The 25,875-nt window shown below is 45.9% G+C and overlaps 1 protein-coding gene across 2 annotated transcripts in view; it reads right to left on the bottom strand.

Annotated features, from left to right (window-relative positions):
- Nucleotides 1-617: 617 nt before the first annotated feature.
- Nucleotides 618-25,875, bottom strand: part of SIN3A (SIN3 transcription regulator family member A) — a 39,000-nt gene continuing 13,742 nt past the window's right edge. The window contains exons 4-21 of one of the 2 annotated variants that reach the window (XM_070763623.1): nucleotides 25,422-25,528; nucleotides 24,268-24,547; nucleotides 22,953-23,201; nucleotides 21,733-21,885; nucleotides 19,686-19,844; nucleotides 18,316-18,399; nucleotides 17,906-18,024; nucleotides 16,507-16,717; nucleotides 14,124-14,240; nucleotides 13,523-13,761; nucleotides 12,667-12,850; nucleotides 10,312-10,879; nucleotides 8,502-8,671; nucleotides 7,447-7,620; nucleotides 6,463-6,555; nucleotides 4,622-4,716; nucleotides 3,009-3,216; nucleotides 618-1,993 (exon numbers count right to left, since the gene is read on the bottom strand). In XM_070763623.1, coding sequence (XP_070619724.1) covers nucleotides 1,763-1,993; nucleotides 3,009-3,216; nucleotides 4,622-4,716; nucleotides 6,463-6,555; nucleotides 7,447-7,620; nucleotides 8,502-8,671; nucleotides 10,312-10,879; nucleotides 12,667-12,850; nucleotides 13,523-13,761; nucleotides 14,124-14,240; nucleotides 16,507-16,717; nucleotides 17,906-18,024; nucleotides 18,316-18,399; nucleotides 19,686-19,844; nucleotides 21,733-21,885; nucleotides 22,953-23,201; nucleotides 24,268-24,547; nucleotides 25,422-25,528 — 3,441 coding nt within the window. In that variant the 3' untranslated portion in view covers nucleotides 618-1,762. The remainder of the gene's footprint in view (nucleotides 1,994-3,008; nucleotides 3,217-4,621; nucleotides 4,717-6,462; nucleotides 6,556-7,446; nucleotides 7,621-8,501; nucleotides 8,672-10,311; nucleotides 10,880-12,666; nucleotides 12,851-13,522; nucleotides 13,762-14,123; nucleotides 14,241-16,506; nucleotides 16,718-17,905; nucleotides 18,025-18,315; nucleotides 18,400-19,685; nucleotides 19,845-21,732; nucleotides 21,886-22,952; nucleotides 23,202-24,267; nucleotides 24,548-25,421; nucleotides 25,529-25,875) is intronic. The other variant, XM_070763624.1, reaches the window with a different exon arrangement.

A 25,875-nucleotide genomic window follows, 5' to 3' on the forward strand; every position in this document is an offset into this window, starting at 1 on the left:
CAGTAGTTTTGTCTATGAACCCAAAGGCTTGAAATGTGTTGAGCTGTGGTATGTATGTGTGTTCTCACTGCCCCCGCCTGGCAGATTCTCCCTGATGGAGTGGATCCAATGGATCTCCTACCAAAGGCAGCCTCTCAGAACAGAGCGAAGGGTCCAGGGAAGCCCCACCTCCCTTTCCCAGGAAGAACTAAGACCCTTCTCCTTATTGTTCATTTATTTGTTGGTGTGTGTATGTGTTGGCGGGAAGGGGCTTTCATTTATTTTTTTAGAAAAGAGAGAGAGAGAGGGAAAGAAAGAAAGAAAAAGAAACAAAGAAGAAAGAGAGAAAGGAAAGAAGGAAGGGAGGGAGAGAAGGAAGAAAGGAGAATGAAAAGAAAAGAGGGAAAGGAAAGAATGGAAGAAAGAAAGAAAGAAAGAAAGAAAGAAAGAAAGAAAGAAAGAAAGAAAGAAAGAAAGAAAGAACCTTCACACGAAAGCATTACAATGACAACTCCCTTTGGTAGAAAGTGTAATAAAATGATTTCGTCGCTCTTTACCTGTAAGGTATTAAAAACCCTGAAACCATCCGGTAACTCCAAAAAAAATAAAGGGAAAAAAAAGGCTAGTAAGAGTTGTACTAGCACGTTAAGCACACTTATTCTTTTAATTAAAAAAAAAATTGACAAATATGTACATTTATTTACAAAAACAAAAAAACAAAACAAAACAACGGGGAGAAAAAAAAAACCCCAACCAGGAAAGGGGGGGGGGGGAGAGAGGAATTAAGCGGAAGGCGAAGAACCGGTTTAAAAATCGGCCGTGGCTGCTATTGTCGAAGCGTGCAGGTGTGACTGAGAAGATTGTGTGTGTGTGTGTGTTTGTGAGAGAGAGAGAGAGAGAGAGAGGAGGAAAAAGAGAGTGTACTTGTGTGGACAGCTGGTGCTTGGCACTAAGAGCCTAGTAAACAAGCAGTTACAAAACATAATAATAGTCATAATAATAATAATAATAACAATAATAATAATAATAATAATAAAACCCAAATAAAACGGTAGTTCCACTGGCACTAGAAAGAACAGACTGATCTTAAGTTGAGGGACCTCGGGGAGTCCCCGGTCACAGGAACACAACGGATGAGAAGGGAAAGTTGGAGCGGCAGACCCTAGGGGGGGGCTCTGACCCTCCCCTCTCGTGGCTGGTCTGCGGAACTCGGGGAGCGGCTCAAAGTTTGCAAAAATAGTCCGCCGCCGCTGAGTCCCGGGGCGCCGCACTTCTGGTGTTCCTTAAAAGATTCTGGCCTTAAAACTCTTCGTGTCTTTCGGGCAGGGGGAGAAAGGGGCGGGGTGGGGGCAGAGGGATGCCACGCACCGAGAGTCTTCGTCGAGCTACTCAAAAGCACCCGGAGGATTCAGGGCTGCTGATGCTGCTGGTGGGTAAGAGGTCAGGCGCGCCGCCCTCCGGGCGACTCGCGGACTGTTCTGTGCCCGCGGGCACCGCTCCTGGGCTGCCGGGCCCGGCTTCAGTTCCACAAGACCGATGGGGGAAAGAGGCCCCACACGGGACGTCTCCAGTCGGAGCGAGTCGCGGGAAGTGTTGGGGGGCGGAGCCGCGCCAGGGAGGGGAAGCGGGGAGAGGGAGCCGTCCTCCCGATTTGGCCCGCGCCGCGCTGCCCTCCCACGGTGTGTGCGTGGTGGGGTTGGGGGGTTGGGGAGGTGGCGTTCCCCTCCGACCAGAGGCGCTTCGGGGGGTTTTTCCCCTCGTTCTTCTCCCCGCGACCGGCTGTTCAGGGCGTCTTACAGATTGTGCTGTACTTCACGCGGTACTTGTTGATGCGGACGAAGTGCAAGTCCTCGGCCTCGCGCGTGGTGGTGCAAGGCAGCAGGCCCTCCAAGGCTTCGCCCATCAGCCACTGGTTCGTCTCGGCCGCCATCTCCCGGGTGATGTGCTCCTTCGTCCACCGGTCCACCCAGGCCTGGAAACGCTGGTGGAGCCTCTTGCTCACGCGCTCGTGGGACTGCGAGGGAGGAAGGAGGGGAGGGTGACCATCTTGATTGGGGATGACCTATAAAGCCCTTCATGGCATCGGACCAGGATATCTCTGGGACCGCCTTCTGCCGCACGAATCGCAGCGACCGGTTAGATCCCAGAGTGGGCCTTCTCCAGGTCCCGTCGACTAAACAATGTTGTCTGGCGGGACCCAGGGGAAGAGCCTTCTCTGTGGCGGCCCCGACCCTCTGGAATCAACTCCCCTTGGAGATCAGGACCGCCCCCACCCTCCTTGTCTTTCGCAAACTCCTAAAAACCCACCTCTGCCACCAGGCATGGGGAAATTGATTCCCCTCGGCCGTCCTGGTTTATGTATGGTTTATTTGGGATGTATGATTGTTTTTATATCAAGGGTTTTAATTGCTTTGTTTTTAATCATTGGATTTGTATTGTTTATTGTTGTTGTGAGTCGCTCCGAGTGTTTGGAGAGGGGCAACATACAAATCTAAATAATAATAATAATAATAATAATCATCATCATCATCATCATCTTGGCATAAGAGCCGGGAGTGGCGCAGTGGTTAGAGCAGTGTTCCCAACCTTGGCAACTTTAAGATATCTGGACTTCAACTCCCAGAATTCCCCAGCCAGCATTCGTTGGGAGTTGAAGTCCAAATATCTTCAAGTTGCCAAGGTTGGGAAACACTGAGTTAGAGTACAGCCCTGCAGGCTACTTCAGCTAACTAACAGCTGTAGTTCCGCGGTTCAAATCTCCCTCCCTCCCTCCTAATCCTCCCTTCCTTCCTTCCCTCCCTCCATATCTTTCTCTCCTTCCCTGCCCCTTGCATTTTAAGGCAGAAAACGTGGGGGCAGCGAGGCCTAAAACAGCCTTGTGGCCTCGCTTGGCCTGGCCATCGCGTCAAGTGCCTCCCCCAGCCCCTATGGTCCTTTCCCACCCCCAGCTGCCCCGCCCCCCGACCACCACCCTCCCCAAGTGCCCCACCCCAAGAGGGTGTGTGTGTGTGGGACTCTTCGGGGCCGACCTGATGTGCGCGCAGCAGAGCGGTCCTCCGGTACATGTAATCCTCCGAATTGATGACGTAGACCATCTTGTAGGAGTTCAGCTTGAACTTGCACTCCAGCTTGTCGAAGCTCTCCACGTTCTCCAGGGGCTTCTTGCCCAGACCCTCCTTGCTGTCCTTCTCCTGCTGCTCCCGGCCTCTCTGGCACTTGCGGATCTGCCGCAGGTTCCTGGGAAGCAGAGAGAAGCGCACACACCCGATGGGGGAATTAGGGGCAGTGATTGAAAACCTTTTTTCCCTGGTGATGGAAGAGCAGAGGAAACGGGAGTGTTTCCCAACTTCTGGTGGGCCCAGTAGGCTCATGTTTCGCCCTCCCCAGGCTTCAAAGGCTTCCATGGATCTGGGGGCGGGTAAAAATGCTCCCCCCCCCCCCGAGGCTCTCTGAAAGCAAAAAAAACGCCCTCCCAGAGCCTCTGTGCAAACCAAAAAACAACTCTTTTAATAGGAAAGTGGACACAAGAACAAGGAGGCACAATCTGAGGTTAGTTGGGGGAAAGATCAGAAGCAACGTGGGAAAATATTATTTGACTGAAAGAGTAGTAGATGCTTGGAACAAACTTCCAGCAGACGTGGTAGGCAAATCCACAGTCACTGAATGTAAACATGCCTGGGATAAACATAGATCCACCCTAAGATAAAATACAGGGGAATAGTATAAGGGCAGACGAGATGGACCAGGAGGTCTTTTTCTGCCGTCAATCTTCTACAATCTATCTATAGCTGACCGGCACACACCTGTATGTTGGAGCTGAGCTAGGGCAATTGTTCGAGTGCCAGCAGATATGGCTCTGCGTGCCACCAGTGGCACCCGTGCCATAGGTTCGCCATCACTGAATTAGGGTCTGCCTGAAAAGCCCACCGCCCCACGGCTTCTTCTGGACAAGGCCAAGCAGGGAAGGCTCGACGCAAGAGAAGGCGGAGGCATCCAGAAACCTGGAGGCCGCTATCGGTAGCTGCCATATAATAATAATAATAATAAAAGTGAAAAACAGTGGCAAAAATAATTCGCCACTACATCACGCAGTCCTAGATGCTTGGGAAGCACCCGACTGGTGATGAAATACGAAATCCAGCATATTGATCTTGTTTGCTGAGTTGTATTGACATAATAATAATAATAATAATAATAATAATAATAATAATAATAATAAATTATAATAATTATGAATTATAATAATTATAATAATTATTATTATTATTAATTAGATTTGTATGCAGCCCCTCTCTGGAGACTCGGGGCAGCTCACAACAATAATAATAACAATGTGACAATGTAAACAAATCTAATATTTAAAAAAAAGCATCTAAAAACCCATCACTTAAAAACCATGCAACACAAGCATACCATACATAAAACTATATAAGCCTGGGGGAGATGTCTCAATAGGGAGCCCCCAAGCTAGCAATCCCCCTCCCCAGCAATCCCTGATGAAAGAAGAGAAGCTAGGGGGTCCTTGTTGCCCTCTCTCCCCAGCCCAGCAGAGTGAGGTGGACCGTGGCGAGAGGCAACGCAGGTCTCGAAATGGCGCACGGGTGCTTGAGGTAGGGGTGAAAGATGGGCTTTGTTTTCTCACCTGGGCAGAAACACCGGCTTCTGCGCCAGCTGTTCCCGCAACTCGGGAGACGTGGAGTCGGAGTTGACGTAGCGGTCCACGTAATCCGTCCAACGCTGAAAAGGGAACCAAGAAGCGATTAGTCAATGCCTTCCAAAAGGCGAGGGGGAAAAAAACAGCTTTTCTGTGAAACCTTAGCCCTGCCTTTATTGTCAGCCTTGCTTGATCCCTTCTTTAATTTTTACTTCCTGCAGAATTTGAGAAGATCCCTTTCGGAGATGCTTCCCACGCCCCGTTTCCGTCTTCAGGGGGGCTGGAATACTTCTTACATGACAGGCTGTGTCTAGTCTCCAGCTCTTCCTGAAGATGGGTCAGGAGTTTCATTTTTTTTTTTAAAGAAAATACAGTGATACCTCATCTTAGAAACTTAATTGGTTCTGGGACGAGGTTCTTAAGGTGAAAAGTTTGTAAGACGAAACAATGTTTCCCATAGGAATCAATGGAAAAGCGATTAATGCGTGCAAGCCCAAAACTCACCCCTTTTGCCAGCCGAAGTGCCCGTTTTTGCACTGCTGGGATACCCCCGAGGCTCCCCTCCATGGGAAACCCCACCTCTGGACTTCTGTGTTTTTGCGATGCTGCAGGGGAATCCCAGCATCGCAAAAACGAGCACTTCGCTGGCAATGGAAGTCGGGAGGTAGGGTTCCCCAGCGAGGGGAGCCTCAGTGAAATCGCAGCATCACAAAAACACCGAAGTCCTCGAAACCCCACACCTGGACCTGTGTGTTTTTGCGATGCTGCGATTTCACTGAGGCTCCCCTCGCAGGGAAACCCCACCTCCAAACTTCCGTTGCCAGCGAAGTGCCCGTTTAAACGGGTGCTTTGCTGGCAACGGAAGTCCGGAAGTGGGGCATCCCAGCGGCGGCGGTGGGTTTGCAAGGTGAAAATAGTTTGTAAGAAGAGGCAAAAAAAATCTTAAACCCCGGGTTTGTATCTCAAAAAGTTTGTATGATGAGGCGTTTGTAAGACGAGGTATCACTGTATAATCTTTACTGAAGATAAATAGGGGAAGGGATACATAAAGCAAAAGGACTATGCGGATATTTGTACAAATGTATATGAATTTGGAGTGTACAGTTATAAATCAAAATACACGCTTACATATGTAAAAGGAAATAAAGCTAAAAAGAGAGAAAAAGAAGGAAGAAAAAAAGGGAAAGGAAAGAGGAGAGGAAAATTTAAAAGTAAAAGAAAGAAGAGATAAATTCATATCTCAGAAGTCGTAAATAACGTCAACTTATCTGTTCACCCGATCACTCTACAGCTTTTAAGATCTTTACCATCAACATAGATGAAAGTTTTGAGTTTCCAAACTTGAGTTAGAGCTTAAATTTTGTCATTTTTGAATTTGTTCATCCTTTTATCAAAGATTCATAATGTTATTTTATAGGCTCATTAGGATAGTTGTTTGGGGGAAGGGTAAGAGGATCAGGATTTTATGTATGGCTTGTTTGGGTTGTATGAGTGTTTTAAATCAAGGGTTTTTAAGTGTTTTGCTTTTTTTTTTAATCATTGGATTTGTGTTTTGCATTCCTGTTGTGAACGGGGCAGCATACAAATCTAATAAATAATAAAAAATAATAATGATGGAGTTGTGTTGTCTTTTCTCCATCCAAATGTACCATTTATCCCACGCTTTGTAGAACTCTTGATTCCTCTTTATCCTGCGGGATTTTCATTTTTAAACAAAATGAATTGGGAACAAAATAATAATAATAATAATAATAATAATAATTTATTAGATTTGTATGCCACCCCTCTCCGAAATACCAAGCCCCTAATGGACCACAGCCCATCCTCACCTCTGCTTCAACAGGGTCATCGGAGTTCTCCTCTTCGGTATCCAGCAGTTCAATGGTTAACTGAACATGGGCTCTGCTCTGAATGAACATCATCTGCACAACAAAACACACAGGCTCACAACACTGGCCAAATGGCCTCCAGATTTAAAGCAGCAGCATGAATCCCAGCGACTGGTTAGGTCTCACAGAGTGGGCCTTCTCTGGGTCCCGTTAACAAAACAATGTCATTTGGCGGGGCCCAGGGGAAAAGCCTTCTCTGTGGCGGCCCCGGCCCTCTGGAACCAACTCCCCCTGGAGATTAGAATTGCCCCCACCCTCCTCGCCTTTCGTAAGCTCCTTAAAACCCACCTCTGTCGTCAGGCATGGGGGAACTGAGATATTTTTTCCCCCTAGGCCTTTACAATTCATGCATGGTATGTTTGTATGTATGATTGGTTTTACAATAAGGTTTTTTTAGTTGTTTTAGTATTGGATTTACATGCTGTTTTTTATTACTGTTGTGAGCTGCCCCGAGTCTACGGAGAGGGGCGGCATACAAATCTAATAAATAAATAAATAAAATAAACAAGAACTGGCCCCCCAAAATCAGCGATGTGTGACTCGCAACCTGGATTTGGACGGGACGCGTTATTAAAACTGGCAAGGCTTCGGAACAGCCGAGGGCTCGCTTTGAAAAGGCAGCCAGGAGTCATTTCATGGCTGGCACGGAGCTTCCGTCAAAAGAGACACTTGCCATATTTCGCCCCGAAGGATTCTGGCATTAAGTCATAGCTCACGATTAAAAGCAAAGAACAGATTGTCAGCTTAAAGCAAGAGGGGGGAAGGAAAAAAAAAGGTGGAGGGCGAGTGGTTTTGTGGGGAGGCTCAGATTGATGGGAGGGGAGGGTGGGGGGGGGGATAATTTATAGGGAAGGGGAAGCTGAAAAGATTCCGGGAAAAAGGGTGCATCAAAAGAAGGAGAAGCAGCGTGTTCAGTTCAACTACCTTGAAGCAGTTCTCGTCCTGCATCAGCTGTTCGGCCTTGCGCTGGTAGGCGGTCTCCACCAGGGAGCGGGAGGGCTGAGTGGCCAGCAGCCCTCCGGTCGCGCCATTGTGGCTCTCGGACAGGTAGAGCTCGGTCACCTGCACGCATATTTCGTCACTCACTATGTGCTGGAGCTGAAAATTTTAAAGAAAGAAAAAGAGAAAGAACATTAAGATGCCCTTTTTGGGGGGGGGAAGCTCCGGCACCAGGTGTGGGCTTTCTTCTACCGTGCGGTACAGATGCTGCGCCCGAGGCCGCCAGGGAACACGCCTAGGCAAAAAACTCTCCCTCTGCTGAACTTGTAACCTCTATTCCCTCTGCCCCGGGGACAAAGAGGACACTGTAATGCTCTCTACATGGGGCGACCTTTGAAGAGTGTTCGGAAACTCCAGATCGTGCAGAATGCAGCCGCGAGAGCAGTCATGGGCTTTCCCAAATATGCCCATGTCACACCAACACTCCGCAGTCTGCATTGGTTGCCAATCAGTTTCCGGTCACAATTCAAAGTGTTGGTTATGACCTATAAAGCCCTTCATGGCATCGGACCAGAATATCTCCGGGACCGCCTTCTGCCGCACGAATCCCAGCGACCAGTTCGGTCCCACAGAGTTGGCCTTCTTCGGGTCCTGTCAACTAAACAATGTCGTTTGGCGGGACCCAGGGGAAGAGCCTTCTCTGTGGCGGCCCCGACCCTCTGGAACCAGCTCCCCCCAGAGATCAGAATTGCCCCCACCCTCCTTGCCTTTCGTAAGCTCCTTAAAACCCACCTCTGTCATCAGGCATGGGGGAATTGAGGCATCTCCCCCGGCCCATATATTTTATGCATGGCATGTTTGAGTGTGTGTTTTATTTTAAATAAGGTTTTTTTTTAGTTTTTAAAATTATTTAGTTTTTAATTATTAAATTTGCTACCGTATATTGTTCTTCTTATTGCTGTGAGCCGCCCTGAGTCTACGGAGAGGGGCGGCATACAAATCTAATAAATAATAATAATAATAATAATAATAATAATAACCTGTCGGACAATGCTCTGGATGAGCTTGTCCATGGTGAAGGCGATGTAGGCGTGAATGGTGAACATGTCGCGCAGGGAGTCCTCGTACTGGGAGGAGTCCATGTTGCCGTCCAGGAGATTCCGCACCATGTCCAGGAAAGCAGGGTAGTAGTCTTCCACCTCGATGTCCACTGAAATTGGGGAAGGGGGGGGGGGGCAGGGAAGCGGAAAGGGGGGGGGGGAGAACAAACTCAGTATAATGACTTCGCAAGGGGGAAACATCAGCCCCGCCAGGTAGGCCAGGGCTCACCAAAAACAGAAGCAGCAAAAATGGCGGAAGTGGTCATATATTATTGCTTGCATATTTTAGTTGTTAAGCGGTCACAGTTGCAAAGTCACTCATTTGACCGCCCTGATTTGATTATCCCCCTTTTTATGGGGCTATTGGGTGTTTTTGCCAAGAACTGGAAACAAAGGCCGGTTTTCCCTGCAAAAACCGTAAATCCTTATCGCCTTGAGGTTCGACTACTGCAATGCTCTCTACATGGGGCGACCCTTGAAGAGTGTTCGGAAACTAGAAATCATGCAGAACACAGATATGCCCATGTTTCGCCAACACTCCGCGGTCTGCATTGGTTTCCGGACACAATTCAAAGTGTTGGTAATGACCTATAAAGTCCTACATGGCATTGGGCCACATTACTTATGGGACCACCTTCTGCCGCACGAATCCCAGCGGCCGGTCAGGTCCCACAGAGTTGGCCTTCTCCGGGACCCTTCGACTAAACAATGTCGTCTGGCGGGACCTAGGGGAAGAGCCTTCTCTGTGAGGGCCCCGGCCCTCTGGAATCAGCTCCCCCCGGACATTCGCACCGCCTCCACCTCCTGGCCTTTCGCAAGAGTCTTAAGACTCACTTATGCCACCAGACCTGGGGCCATTAGATCTCAGCCCCCTGGTCGATGAATGTTTGCATGGTTGTTGTTTGAATGGGTATGACTGAATTTTAACACAGCTGGGTTTTTTTAAGATTACATAGAAAGAGCCGGGGTGGCGCAGCAGGTAGAGTGCTGTACTGCAGGCCACTGAAGCTGACTGTACATCTGTAGGTCAGCAGTTCAAATCTCATCACTGGCTCAAGGTTGACTCAGCCTTCCACCCTTCCGAGGTGGGTAAAGCGACAACCTGGATTGTGGGGGGCAATCGGCTGGCTCTGTTTTTAAAAAGTGCTATTGCTAACATGTTGTAAGCCGCCCTGAATCTAAGGAGAAGGGCGGCATAAACATTGAATAAATAAATAAATAAATTAAAAATAATAATAAACATAGAAAATTGACGGCAGAAAAAGACCTCATGGTCCATCTAGCCTGCCCTTATACTATGTCTAACTCAGATTGTTTGTTTAATTTTAATTTAATTGGATTTAGCTATTGTAATTTATTTATTTATTTATTTATTTATTCAATGTTTAGGCCGCCCTTCTCCTTAGACTCAGGGCGGCTTACAACATGTTAGCAATAGCACTTTTTTTAACAGAGCCAGCCTATGGCCCCCAACAATCTGGGTCCTCATTTGACCCACCTCGGAAGGATGGAAGGATGAGTCAACCTTGAGCCGGTGATGAGATTTGAACCGCTGACCTTCAGATCTACAAGTCAGCTTCAGTGGACTGCAGTACAGCACTCTCCCTGCTGCGCCACCCCGGCTCAATTGTTGTTTTTATATGCTGTAAGGCGCCCCGAGTTCCCGGAGACGGGCGGGATATCAACGCAACGAATAAACAAAAGGACAACAATGAATAACGTGGGAGGGTTTGGGGCGTCTGGGACTCACTGGGGTCTTTCAAGCGCAGCTGGATGGCGGGGCTGTCGCTCTTCTCCCGCTTCAGGCCCAGCACTTCCCGCTCCCACTCCCGCTCCCGGCTGTCCTCCTCGATCTGCCGCTCGGCCTGGCTGTATATCCGCAGCAGCCGCAGGCACAGGATCTGGTGGAGGCGCAGGAAGATGTACCAGTTGTTGTTGACGTGGAAGAGGTTGTAGGCCTCGTCCAGGCCGCGCAGCTTCTGGGCCGCCGTGCTGCTGAAGAGCAGCTTGGCCTTGGGGGAGCCGCCCCCGGCCACCCCGTTGTGCTTCTTCACCGCCCCCGCGGGGCTCTCCTCCACGTCCATCTCTTCCTCCTCTTCCTCCTCCAGGTCGGAGAGCTCCCCGCGCTGAGCGAAGAGGAGGTCCGGGATGAAGTGGGACATGATCTGCTTGATCTTGTACTTGTCCTCTTTCTGGATGCCCGTCTGGCGCTTCACGTGGTGGATGATGAGGGAGGCCGCGTCCTCCAGGATCTGCTTGTCCTCGTAGGCCAGCGAGAGGTGAGGGCCGGTGTTGTCCTCCGAGCTTTGCTCCTGCCGCTGGGGAAAAAACCCAGGAAAGGAAGAGGCTGATGTCGTCCTCAAGGCCACCAGTCTCTCCCTCCCCTCTCTGCCTTTTGCCTGTTTATATACAGTCTCTTTCTCTCTTTCCCGTCTATTTATCACTTTCCCTATCTTTCTTCCACTCCCCCCACTTGTCTTTGTCTATCTATTTATATCTCTTTCTCTGTCTATTTTTCTCCTTCCCTATCTTCCTCTATCTTTCTCTCTCCCCCTCTATCATTCTTTCTCCCTCTCTCCCCCACTTAGTCCCCCCATATATCTCTCTTCCAAATCTATTTATCGCCTATCCTTTCTTTCTGTCTTTTGATCTCTCTCTCTCTCCCCCCCCCCGTCTTTTGACTGTTTATATACACTCTCTGTCTCTTCCCAATCAATTTATCTCCTTCCCTTTCTTTCTGTCTTTCAATCTCTCTCCCCCTCTCTTCCCCATCTATTTATCTCTTTCTCTCTGGTCTTTATTTATATACAGTATCTCTCTCTCCATCTATTTATCTCTTTTCCTATCTTTCTCTTTCTCTCCCTCTCGTCCCCATCTATTTATCTCTTTCTCTCTGGTCTTTGTTTATTTATATACAGTACCTCTCTCTCTCTCTCGGTCTACTTATCTCTTTACCTATCTTTCTCTTTCTCTCTCTGTCTTCCCCCTCTATTTCTTTCTCTCTTTTTCTTCCTCTCCCCCCCACTTTCTATCTTTGTCTATTTATCTTTCTCTTCCCTGTCTATTTATCTCCTTCCCTTTCTTTCTTTCTCTTTCAATCTCTCTCTCCCTCTCTTCCCCATCTATTTATCTCTTTCTCTCTGGTCTTTATTTATATACAGTATCTCTCTCTCCATCTATTTATCTCTTTTCCTATCTTTCTCTTTCTCTCCCTCTCGTCCCCATCTATTTATCTCTTTCTCTCTGGTCTTTGTTTATTTATATACAGTACCTCTCTCTCTCCGTCTACTTATCTCTTCACCTATCTTTCTCTTTCTCTCTCTGTCTTCCCCCTCTATTTCTTTCTCTCTTTTTCTTCCTCTCTCCCCCACTTTCTATCTTTGTCTATTTATCTTTCTCTTCCCTGTCTATTTATCTCCTTCCCTTTCTTTCTTTCTCTTTCAATCTCTCTCTCCCTCTCTTCCCCATCTATTTATCTCTTTCTCTCTGGTCTTTGTTTATTTATATACAGTACCTCTCTCTCTCTCGGTCTACTTATCTCTTTACCTATCTTTTTCTTCCTCTCTCCACTTTCTATCTTTGTCTATCTATTTATCTTTCTCTTCCCTGTCTATCTCCTTCCCTTTCTTTCTCTCTCCCACTCTTTCTCATCTATTTATCTCTTTCTCCCCCATCTTTGTATATTTATATACAGTATCACTCTCTCTGTCTATTTATCTCCTTCCCTATCTCTCTCTCTCTCTCCGTTTCCTCCTCTATCTATTTATCTTTTTTTTCTCCAACACTTTCTGTCTTTGTCTACCTACTTATATATTTCTTTTCCCCATCTATTCATCTCCCTTTCCCTCTTTCTCTCTGTCTTTCTAACTCCCTTTTTTCTCCCTCTCTATCGTTATCTCTTTATCTCTTTATCTTTCTCCCTCTGTCTGTCTCTCCAGGTACAAATTGCTGAAGGACAACCTCTGCTTCCCTCAATGGCCACCGAGCAAAAGGACAACCTGGATGCCCTTCTCCTACACCTCTCGGACGTTCTTCAAGGTTCTCAAAACCCCATTATCCGAACATTACCGCGGAAGGAAAGTTTGGTAAAAAGTTTTCAATGTACCTCATCATAAATGGTCTCAATCTCGCTGAGCAGACTCTTGGACCGCAGGACCTTTGTGTCGTTCTGCTTAAAGTTGATGCCCTGATGGTCCAGGGATTTCAAATAGTACTTCTCGTTTTGTTCCCGCCACACTTTGTTAAAGCCCCTCTGGGCTTCCCGCCATTCCTCTTCTTTCATTTTCAACCTAGGCCGGAAGATGGAGAAAGAGGACGTGTGAAAGGGACGCCTTGGTTTAGGACATCTGGTGGACAAGGTGTGGGAGAAAACTTAGGCAAAACTTTCCTAGCATGGGCTCACCACATTCTTGTGGTCTCCTTTCCTGGGTAGCTGGAGAAGCTCGCTTATACCGAACTTTCTCCCACGCTCTTCCCATTGCATCAAAATGGCCATTTCTAGGATACTTTCCCCAAAGTGTTGGTTATGACCTACAAAGCCCTACGTGGCCCCGGACCAGAATACCTCCGAGACCGCCTTCTGCTGCACGAATCCCAGCAGCCGATTAGGTCCCACAGAGTTGGCCTTCTCCGGGTCCCAGGGGAAGAGCCTTCTCTGTGGCGGCCCCGGCCCTCTGGAACCAACTCCCCCCCAGAGATTATAGGACTGCCCCCACCCTCTTCACCTTTCCTAAGTTATTAAAAACTCATCTTTGCCGCCAGGCAAACTAACACACACCCCAATTGTCAAGGCTGGTGTATGGTTTGATTGATTGTGTGATTATTTTATTTTATTATAAGAGTTTTAAATTCTATTTTAAGATTGGATTTGTACACTGTTTATTTTGTTGAGAGTCCTCGGAGAAGGGCGGCATACAAATCTAATAAATTATTATTATTATTATTAATTAATGACTGGGCACCTTTTCAGCACGATGGGGACGGCGACGGCTGGGTTTTTCCGGAGGCCGTCGATGATGTCGGCCGCTTTGTCTGCGTATATCCTCTGCAGGGCCTTGCGGTGGATCACTTCGGAGGAGCCTCCCAAGGTGTTGTCGAGGCGGAATTTGGCTTGCTCCTCCGCCGACAAGCGGGAGAGCTTCTTCTGTATCGTTTCCAGGACTCGGATGGTGGCGAGGTTGGTCTCCAAGACCACGTCCAGCTGGAAAAGAAGAGGCTCAAATCAGCTTGGTCAGTGCTTCTCTTATAGTGGGTCGGGCTGCCCAGAGGGGGGGGGAGCATGGAGCAAGGCTGGGGGGGGCATGTGACCTTGGGGAAGATCCCCTACATGTTTTGAGAACAATAGCACACAGCTAAACTCATCTAACGAGGCAAAATTAACTGCCTTTATCTGCTTTGCTTAGCAACAGAAATATTGGGCTCAATTCTAGCCATGAAGTCAAGGGCTACCTGCTCTTCGGAGCAAGTATCAAAACGGGCACTCCGCTTGTGGTAATTTTGTGTGCCATCTGAACTAAGGTCCTGATTTTGTCCTGGGGGAAACCGGAGGCCTATCGGACCTACCTCGAACCGTTCATCCTCACATCGGTAGATGTGCTCTTCGTACTGGGTTTTCTTCGAGCTCACGAATGTAGAATCTTCAGACCAGGAAGGGAAGGAGACCCAGGTGTCATTCAAAACCTGAGCAGCAGGGAAAGAAAGAAAGAAAGAAAGAAAGAAGGAAGGAAGGAAGGAAGGAAAGAAAGAAAGAGGGGAGGGAGGGAGGGAGAAAGAGGAAGAGAGAGAGAGAGGGGAAGGAAGGAAGAAAAAGAAAGAAAGATGGAGGGAGAAAGGAGAGGAAGGAAAGAAGAAAAAGAAAGTAAGAAAGAGAAAGAAATAAAAAAGAAAGAAAGAGGGAAAGGGAGGGAGAAAGAAAAGGAGAGAAAGAAAGAAAGAAAGAAAGAAAGAAAGAAAGAAAGAAAGAAAGAAAGAAAGATTGTTACTGCCAGTAAGATAAAATGTTATTCTAACAATGATGGAAAAAAGGTTTATTAGACTGCTGAGAGGACATTGCTGCTCAGGTCACCCTGAAGGAATATGGTAGTTTGTCATAAGTGAATGGTCAGCTGTACAAGGGCGCCACCATGTGGGTGGAAAAAGGACTCATGCTGAGATACTACAGGAATACTATGAACTTGGAATAACTTTACTGTCACTCTGAATGTAGGCTGATTGGCATGCAATGAAATGAAATATTTTATCAAGGGCATCCCATAGAAACATAGAAGACTGACGGCAGAAAAAGACTTCATGGTCCATCTAGTCTGCCCTTATACTGTTTTCTGTATTTTATCTTACAATGGATATACAGTATGTTTATCCCAGGCATGTTTAAATTCAGTTACTGTGGATTTATCTACCACGTCTGCTGGAAGTTTGTTCCAAGGATCTACTACTCTTTCAGTGAAATAATATTTCCTCACGTTGCTTTTGATTTTTCCCCAACTAACTTCAGATTGTGTCCCCTTGTCCTTGTGTTCACTTTCCTATTAAAAACACTTCCCTCCTGAACCTTATTTAACCCTTTAACATATTTAAATGTTTCGATCATGTCCCCCCTTTTTCTTCTGTCCTCCAGACTATACAGATGGAGTTCATGAAGTCTTTCCTGATACGTTTTATGCTTAAGACCTTCCACCCTTCTTGTAGCCCGTCTTTGGACCCCTTCAATTTTGTCAATATTTTTTTGTAGGTGAGGTCTCCAGAATTGAACACAGTATTATTCCAAATGTGGTCTCACCAGCGCTCTATATAAGGGGGTCACAATCTCCCTCTTCCTGCTTGTTATACCTCTAGCTATGCAGCCAAGCATCCTACTTGCTTTCCCTACCGCCTGACTGCACTGTTCCATCATAGGCCAGGCTTTAAAAAGGGGAGTTTTTAGGTTCAGCCCAACCTGATAAATGTTCCCCTTAAAGCCCTCGTGTTACGGGTATCCCCCACTGAAGGAAATTCACGTTCACGGAGAGATTTAATGTGTTCCGCTAGTCATGTCTAAGTCTCTTGGTAATCCTTTTGCTCTTCTCCACGTCTTCCCTGCGTAAGTTTGAGAGCGTTTCTGAAACTAGGAGTTCCAGGCTGTTGGCGTAGTAATAGAGCCCATGGGACACAGATTGTAGGGGGCCAGAGTCTGTAAACCGCTTGGAGGGCGCTGTAAAGCACTATAAAGAGGTTCTGTGTTAGCAAAAACTTCAGAAGAGAAGGATTTAGGGGTTGTGATTTCTGACAGCCTCAAAATGGGTCAGCAGTGCGGTCGGGCGGTAGGAAAAGCGAGTAGGATGCTTGGCTGCATAGCTAGAGGCATAACAAGCAGGAAGAGGGAGATTATGATCCCACTATATAGAGCGCTGGTGAGACCCCATTTGGAATAATACTGTGTCCAGTTCTGGAGACCTCACCTACAAAAAGATATTGACAAAATTGAAGGGGTCCAAAGACGGGCTACGAGAATGGTGGGCGGTCTTAAGCATAAGACGTATCAGGAAAGACTTCATGGACTCAATCTGTATAGTCTGGAGGACAGAAGGAAAAGGGGGGACATGATCGAAACATTTAAATATGTGAAAGGGTTAAATAAGGTCCAGGAGGGAAGTGTTTTTAATAGGAAAGTGAACACAAGAACAAGGGGACACAATCTGAAGTTAGTTGGGGGAAAGATCAAAAGCAACGTGAGAAAATATTATTTGACCAAAAGAGTGGTAGATGCTTGGAACAAACTTCCAGCAGACGTGGTTGTTAAATCCACACTAACTGAATTTAAACATGCCTGGGATAAACATATATCCATTGTAAGATAAAATACAGGGAATAGTATAAGGGCAGACTAGATGGACCATAAGGTCTTTTTCTGCCATCAGACTTCTATGTTTCTATGTTTTTATATAAATCTAGGTGCGATGGCTATTACCTCCTTGCACAACGGTGTCCGGCCTGTGCATTTGGGCTGCTGGTAAGTTTTCGGCAAGGCTCGGTAGCTGGAGCCCAGCCGTTTGCAGGAAGCGTAGTCTATCTCCATCGCTATCCCCTCGGTAGCTCGCTCCTTCGGGAAGCTTTCCAGGTGGGAGGACTCTTTGTAGCCCAGGAAGTTTTTAAACCAAGTGAACAACTCTGGAAATTTTCTGAAAAAGGACGAAACCAAAAACCCATGAAAAACAGAATACGCAACATTAACGCCACTGCTGCGACAAAGGGGTTGTGCTTTTTACACTTCTTAGTAAGTTTTGAAGTTTTAATGAGCCACTAACCACCTTTATACGGTGAAAGATACAACCCCTGCTTATTTAAAACCCTCCTCCTGCACCTTCTGCGGTGAAATTTGCTACACGGCAACTACACCTTGCCATTAATTGAGGCAGGAGTATCTCTATTCCTTGAACTCTTAACTGGTTGGCAGATGGAATAAGCATGATGATCTCTGCCTGTTAATTTACATATTATTATTATTATTATTATTATTATTATTATTATTATTACAAATCTTATTATTATTATTATTATTAATACACAAGAACAGTTTTTTTCTGAACACCATCACTCTACTAAACAAATAATTCCCTCAATACTGTCAGACTTTCTACTAAATCTGCACTTCTATTTCTACTAGTTTTTTTCTTCATTCCTATCATCCTTTTCCTCCCATGTTGTATGACTGTACGACTGTAACTTGTTGCTTGTATCCTAAGATTTTTATTAATACTGCTTCTTCATTGCTTATTTGACCCCTATTTATTTATTATTTATTTATTTATTATTTGGATTTGTATGCCGCCCCTCTCCGAAGACTCGGGGCGGCTCACAACAAGTGTAAAACAAATCATAAATAATTCAATTAATTAAAATATTTAAAGATTTAAAAAACCCCATATGACAATCATTAAGTGTTGTACCACATGATTCTTGACAAATGTATATTTTATTTTATGTACGCTGAGAGCATATGCACCAAGACAAATTCCTTGTGTGTCCAATCACACTTGGCCAGTAAAATTCTATTCTATAATAATAATAATAATAATAATAATAATAATAATAATAATAATAATAATAATAAAAAAACAATTTATTAGATTTGTATGCCGCCTCTCTCTGAAGACTCGGAGCAGCTCACAACAAACAATATACAGTGTACAAATCCAATGTTTAAAAAACAGTTTAAAAATATATATTATTTCATTTATTTAATTTAACCCCGGCCCGTTTTACTACCCAGGCAAAACCTCAGGTGGCTTATTTTCAATTCTTCAACGTATGTTGTCTGTCCCACAAGGGAGCGCCCCCTATAGGCTCAGCTGCTTTATGCTGCTTACCCCAGAAATGGAGAAACCAGTTGTACAAGCTCGGCTCGGGATATGACCTCCTGATTGAAAATGACCAGGCACCGGAGGAAGTTTTCATAGGCCTCTGTGCTGCGCAGGGCTTTGCGGACCTGAAAGGTGGAATGGGAAAGAAGGAGGAGAAAGTTGGGAAAGAGAAGAGACAGCCTCTCCTGCAAAGGACCCAAACTATAATTCATTATAATCCAGAGTCCTGTGAGTAAAGGAGCTGGCTGTGATCGTAGGGATGCGGCACCCGTGGCAGGAGGAAGGGCTGGTTGCAAGTCCCTTTTTCCAATCCTCTTGGAACAGTTGTTAAAGTTGTAAGTTGAGGGTTACCTATTCCCCTTTATTGCAGAAGAATGCTGGGGGATAAGGCTGGCACTGTTTATCGTCTCTCCTACCTTGTCGAAGAACAGAGACTCTGTCCCGTGCTTCCCAGCTTCTGCAAAGGATGGGTCTTTCAAATTAAGCAGCTTTGGTTTCTTCTGTAGAGAGGAAGGACACAAAAACACACAGAGGAATAAATAAGTGACATCTACCACAACACATTTTAAATGTGCTGAGCTACTGAACAGGAGAGGAAACAATGGCACAGTATTGATACTGTTTTGATGGGACCAGCGTTTGTTCATGAAGGCAAATGTCTCCAACCTTGGCAACTTTATTTATTTAGAATTCTATGCTGGCTGAGGAATTCTGGCAGTTGGAAGTCCACAAGTCTTGACTGTAAAAAATATGATTTCAACAACCGAGTTATCGAAGCGTGGAACTCATTACCGGACTCAATTGTGTCAACCCCTAACCCCCATCACTTCTCCCTTAGACTCTCCACGATTGACCTCTCCAGGCTCCTAAGAGGCCAGTAAGGGGCGTGCATAAGTGCACTGGTGTGCCTTTCGTCCCCTGTCCAATTGTCTTTCCTTTCTTCCAACTATCCTATATATTCTCTTCCTTTCATATATCCTCTCCTCTAAGTTCACTTTCACCCTCTTTTATATTATCACATGTCTATCTTTCTTCCTATGCATTGGTGTATTGGACAAATGAATAAATAAATAAAAAAATAAAAAAAAAGTCGCAAAGTTGCCACGCCTGGAGACCCCTGAATTAAGGGACTCGGAAGCAGGCACAACATATCCACAGCAGAGGTTATAGTTCTCTGCACCCTTTCCTTAGAGCAGTGTTTCCCAATCTTGGCAACTTGAAAATATTTGGACTTCAACTCCCAGAATTCCCCATCCAGCATTTGCTGGCTGGGGAATTCTGGGAATTGAAGTCCAGATATCTTCAAGTTGCCAAGGTTGGGAAACACTGCCTTAGGAAATACGGAATAATGAAGCCGTCCATTCAAAATTAGATTATTACTTCCAGCCAGCCTGAATATGAAATTAACAAGGGACTGCTGTGGTAGACTGGTAGTTCCCTATTTGTCTCTCCTTTTTCCGAGAGGCCAGGCCAGACCTGAAGAATTAGAAATGTTTCTGGTGGTGGCTCACGCAGACTGGCCTGCTGAAATTCGTAACTCAATAACATCGATAAAATGAGAAAGTGCTGCAGAAAACATTGCTTTTATAGCATGAAAGAGCCCTCGGGTGTCCTTAACTAGTTCCTTAAATTAAAACACTGTATTGTTATTATTATTATTACTGGGAGAAAATCAGAATGTGGTATATTACTTTTATTTGCTAAGGGCTTATATCTAAGCACTGTGCAAGTACCACCCAGTGCGGACCTGGAGATGAAAGGGGTAATGGGGGTGGTGGTGTCTTACCTTGACAGGCGGAGTGACCCCCGGGGTGGCATGCCTCCGGATTTGACAGCCGTTCTGATTGGGCCTCTGCTGCTTGCTGTTCAGCTGGGGCTTCTTGATGGTGCCCCCGTGGTCGTTCCTCACCGACTCCACCTTCTCCGCGGTGGTCTTGCTCAAGAGCTTGATTGGAGAGAACCACAAGTAAGTCCATTGGTGGCCCACAGGGTTAGAACGTGCACAAATGCTTTTGTTAAGAATTGGCCTGCTTAAGAGGCTGGGAACACAGGCCATCCAATCACAGGATTTGAGTTTTGACCGTGAGATCATTCATTCATTCATTCATTCATTCATTCATTCATTCATTCATTCATTCATTCATTCACTCACTCACTCTAGATTTCTATGCTGCCCTTCTCAACTGACTCAGGCTATATATGTAGGTACTCCTTGAGTTAAGACTGTAAATTTAATTTTATCCCTGAGTCCTTCAGGATTGGGTGGCACAGAAGCTGAATTAAATAAATAAACAAATATATTTATTCGACTTCTATGTCGCCCAAGCCTATTGAATAACAAGAGATCCACCTAACCCCTATTTCGCCTCTGCCCTCCCCCCCCCCCACGTATTCCTTTAATTTTAATTTATTTATGTTTTAATGTATGTAAGCATTTAGTTTTTATGACTTTTGGTTTTACAAATATAATAATAAAACACTACAGTAATAAACAGGGTGTCCAGGGAGAAAGCATTTTGAAATTCCCTGATATTTCCCTAACATTTCCCTGTAACTTGCGATCTGGTTAAGGCCGCGGTCGTAGATGACGTCATACGAAACGGCAAAGCCGTGGAGAAATATCGGCAACTGAGGAAGCAAGTGGTTGCCAGTTATGCTCATTTTTGCTTGACTCTGCCAGGCAGGGCGATCTGGGTTATTTTTTACATGATTTTCCCCTGACTTTTAAACACTTTAATAGAGTTTGGTTCCCACCCCCCTGGTTTATTCCATTTTTTTCACAAAACCGCCTGCTGCCGCACGAATTCCAGCGGCCGATTAGGTCCCACAGAGTTGGCCTTCTCTGGGTCCCGTCGACTAAACAATGCCGTCTGGCGGGACCCAGGAGAAGAGCCTTCTTTGTGGCTGTCCCGGCCCTCTGGAATCAACTCCCCCTGGGAGATAGATTTATTTCTTTATTTATTAGATTTGTATGCCGCCCCTCTCCCTAGACTCGGGGCGGCTAACAACAACAATAAAACAGCATATGACAAATCTAATATTTAAAATAACTAAAAACCCTTACTAAAAAACCAAACATACACACGAACTGCCCCCACCTTCCTCGCCTTCCGCAAAATGCTAAAGACCCATCTCTGCCGCCAGGCATGGGGGGATTAACCTCCTCCCCTTTTTCTCTAACCTCTATATTGATCAGCTGGACCAAGTGTGTATGACTGTGTAGTTAATGGAGTTTTTTAAATACATGTATTTTAATTTAATTTAAATTTTAACGTTAGATTTGTATTGCATTGTATTACTGTCTTGGTGTGAGCCGCCCCGAGTCTTCGGAGAGGTGCAGCATACAAATCTAATAAATTCAATTCAATTCAAATTCCCCGATACTTCCCGAACCGCCGATTTCCCTGATAATTCCCTGATTTTTCCAGGTTTGCTGGACACCCTGAATAAAAGGAGAATATTTGTAGCTCAGGGTTGACGTGTGAAGTCCTTGCTGCTCTCTAAGCTGGGTTGTTTCCCTGCAGGCGTCTCGTGACCCATACTAGTAGCGCCATCAGTGCTAACACCCCCAGCACTGAAGATGTTACCCAGTTGGGTCACGAAACACCTGCAAGAAGACAAACAAGACCCGAGAGCACCAAGGACCCCCAATAATAAAATAAAATAAATAAAACTCATGATAAATCGAGTGACCTCATTGGACCATATTTTTTTTTGCAACGGTCGCATAGCAAACGTCCCGGCTCTTCAATGAACCCACGGTTCACTCCGGAACACGGTTTGCCGAAAAGCCCGGAAGTAAATGCAAAGACGAGGAATTCGAAGGCACTCACGACGGAGCTATTTGCATCTGGCAAGAACTGCCCGAATTCGGAGAGCAAGTCCTCCTGGTTCTTAAAGAGCCGCGCCACCTGGGCATAGACTTCCTGTTCGGTCAACGCTGGGGTGTAGTTGCCACCGGCTTCCTTGGCATTTCGCTGCTCTTTCTGTTAGAGGAGACGGGGGAGAAGGTTGAAGGAGACCAAGGAGGAGAAGAAGAACTATGGCAGCCTTTTAACAGCTGCCCTTTGCTCATTCCTGCTCTCTGAGCCTTGAAAATAAATTTAAAAAATTAAAACCGAGGACCCCCAGCTGGAGATTTCAAGAAGAGGAGCGAGAGATGGGCTTGGAGGCACCAATAAAGGAGAATATTTGTAGCCCAGGGTTGAGATGAAGGAATTTCTTGGTGCTCTTCTCACTATAGCACTGATGGTGTTGCCTAGTTGGGTCACGAAACGCCTGCCAAGAAAACAAGCTCAGAGTGCACCAAAAAGCCCTCACGTCAATCCTGAGCGGCAGATGTTCTCCTTTATTAAGTACCACATAGGAGTGTCAAAACATAGAAGATTGACAGCAGAAAAAGACCTCTTGGTCCATCCAGTCTGCCCTTATACTATGCCCTGTATTTTATCTTAGGATGGATGGATGTTTGTCCCAGGCATGTTTCAATTCTGTTCCTGAGGATTTACCAACCACGTCTGCTGGAAGTTTGTTCCAAGCATCTATTGCACTAATATAATATTTTCTCACGTGGCTTCTGATCTTTCCCCCAACTAACCTCAGATTGTGTCCCCTTGTTCTTGTGTTCCCTTTGCTATTAAAAACACTTCCCTCCTGAACCTTATTTAACCCTTTAACATATTTAAATGCTTCGATCATGTCCCCCCTTTCCCTTCTGTCCTCCAGACTATACAGATGGAGTTCATTAAGTCTTTCCTGATACATTTGATGCTTAAGACCTTCCACCATTCTTGTAGCCCTTCTTTGGACCCCTTCAATTTCATCCATATCTTTTTGTAGGTGAGGTCTCCAGAATTCTTTATTGGCAGCTTTCTTCTTGTAGCCAACCCAGGGAGGCAAAATACCAACAATTGAATGCCAGCGGGCAATGACCCTGTGTCCCAATGCCCATCTACAAAAGACATCTTTGCCCCCAAAACCTTCTTCTGCTCAGGTCCCCAAATTCGGAGCAGAGCATCCTCCAAAGGGAGGGATGACGGTTTGGCCGGCTCACCTGATAAGTGTGGAGAATCTCCAGAAACGCCTTATAAATGTCTGGCTGCCCTTGGAAACGGTTCTTGATCTTGTTGACGTAGTTGATGGCGTGGTTGAACTCCACGGGCTGATTGTTCTGGAGGGACGGGGTGGTCCCCAGGGAGATTGTCACGGGCGTGTGGGGCTGGACCGGCGGAGAGCGAGGGGAGGCGTAGGGGACTGGAGGAGTTTGCTGGCTGGTGGGGGTATGGGGCTGCAGCTGGGAGGGCTGAAAGAAACAGAGCAAAGGATTAGAGGGGTCTATAGGGTGCTGTACTGCAGGCCACTGAAGCCGACTGTAGATCTGTAGGTCAGCGGTTCAGATCTCATCACCGGCTCAAGGTTGACTCAGCCTTCCATCCTTCCGAGGTGGGAAAAATGAGGACCCGGATTGTTAAAAAAGTGCTATTGCTAACATGTTGTAAGCCGCCCTGAGTCTAAGGAGAAGGGCGGCCTAAAAATTGAATAAACAAACAAACAAACAAATACAGGTAGCCCTTGACCTATGATGAAGATGCTTAGTAACTGTTTGAGGTTTCAAGGATACAACAAAAAAACTGACTTAGAACAGGGCTCAAGACAGTGGGCAGAGTCAACCTGCAATGCTGCATTCTAACCATTGCACCACGAAGGAAGGAAGGAAGGAAGGAAGGAAGGAAGGAAGGAAGGAAGGAAAGAAGGAAGGAAGATAGCAATAGATCAGTGGTTCTCAACCTGGGGGTCGGGACCCCTTTGGGGGAAGTCACTTAAGACCATGGGGGAAAAGACAAATTTCTCACAGTGTTAGGAACTAAAGCTTCTATTCTGGCGCCTTGGAACATATTTTTACAATCCGACCAATCAGGCGTTTGCAGTGGGGGGGTGTCCCTCTGACCTTCCTGCCAATCAGCTTCAGGTTCTGTTGGGAGAATTGGCGCTAGGCTTATGGTTGGGGGTCACCACAACAGGAGGAACTGTATTAAGGGGTCACGGCATTAGAAAGGTTGAGAACCACTGCCCTAGACTTCTCTACGCTTCACAATGGTTCACAGCCCTCTCTCAGCTATTTACAGAACCAGCCTTTTGCCCCCAACAATCTGATGGCTGAGTCAACTCTGGGCTGGTCAGGATCGAACTACCGAACTGCTGCGTTGCATAACCACTGCGCAATGACCACAAACCTCCCAGCTATTTTGGAAACTCCCCTTTTCAAACCTCTACCCATCACCTGTCTTTCAAGAGACCCTCCCACGCCCGGATGTCGTCCTTCTCCCCCTCTTCCCAAGCAAAGCCCGCCTCTTTCACCTCCCACTCACCTTGCTGATCTTGGCGGGCGGGGGTTGTGGGGCCGGCTGTGCCGGGGCGGGAGCAGATTGTGCTGTAGGTTGAGACGGGTGGGGCTGGGGCTGCGGCTGGGGCTGGAGGCCGTGGGTCGGGATTTGGTGCACCTGCCCCGGGGTGGTTACGTTCACCATGTCGTTGGTCTGCACTTCGATTTTGTAGCCGGGAGGCAGGAAGGTGTTGAAGCCCATGATCAAATCTGGGTGGCCTTTGAAGAGCTGGGAGACGCGGCTGATCACGCCGGGAGTATCGATGCTGCGCGGGGAGCCGGCAAAAGGGAAAAAGGAAAAGAAAAGAAAGATTTATTCATTTATTTCATTTGACTTCGGTGCCACCCAATCCCAAAAGGCTCAGCGTGTCTTACAACACTTATAAAGATACAATTAAAATAATAATAATAATAATAATAATAATAATAATAATAATAATAATAATAATATATTAGATTTGTATGCTGCCCCTCTCCGAAGACTCGGAGAAAAAGAAGTCAACCACTTACTAAACCAATAAAAGCCCCATTTATAAAAACCCACAAAGCAATAAACCAATGAAATATACACATGCATACAAAGTATTCAACACAAGATGTCAGATTCGGGCCACAAATTCCAACAGATGTAAAGACAGGTTGCATTAAGGTGCAATCGCTTGTGGCAGAGGTCCCCCAAACTTGGCCACTTTATAAGACTTGTGGACTTTAACTCCCAGAATTTTCCAACCAGCATAGCAGAGCTGGCTGGAGAATTCTGGGAGCGGAAGTCCACAAGTCTTAAAAGTTGCCAAGTTTGTAGACCTCTGAAATAGATAAGACAGAGAGAGAGAGAGGATAGACAGATAGATGTAGACAGACAGATAGATACAGACTGAGAGATAAATGAGAGGATAGGTAGGTAGGTAGGTAGGTAGGTAGATTAGATAGATAGGTAGATTAGATAGATAGGTAGATTAGATAGATAGATAGATAGATAGATAGATAGATAGATAAGATAGATAGATAGATAGGATAGGTAGGTAAGTAGGTAGATGATATTTGTTGAATGAGCCACAACAGTTGGATTCCCATCAAATGAAGGAAAATGAAAAAATTTAAATTAAAAAAAAAAGCAAAAAAAGCAGCCACTCCTTATACCTTTGAGATTTAAACTCCTTCATTATATCCAAGAAATCATTGTAGACTTGAGGCTGGCTACCGAATTGCAGCTTCACCTGGTCTAGGTAAGAAAGAGCATCTTCGACCTGGAACCAAAATAACCCCAAGTTAAAAACATCCCTTGCCAACAACGTTTTCGTCTCCAGTAAACTTAGCTCGGATACTTGTAACAAAATACTGATAAAAGCGAACCTTATTTTAAATGTTCAAAACTGAACTTAGGGGCCTAATAATATTTATAGAGCAATAACTTCCCAACCAATTTTAAGTAGAAGACCAGGAAGATTGATTTGGCTAATAAAAAGAAATGAGCTGTAATAAACTTACATTGAGACGTTAATCTCAGTTTAAGTCCATTAATAATTGTGGTATTTTATTGTATTCCGGGAGATACATGCTCTTCAAAGCATTCAGAGAAGGAAGAGCCTTCTCT

The sequence above is a fragment of the Erythrolamprus reginae genome, chromosome 10 (genome assembly GCF_031021105.1).
Source record: "Erythrolamprus reginae isolate rEryReg1 chromosome 10, rEryReg1.hap1, whole genome shotgun sequence".
NCBI lineage: Eukaryota > Metazoa > Chordata > Lepidosauria > Squamata > Dipsadidae > Erythrolamprus > Erythrolamprus reginae.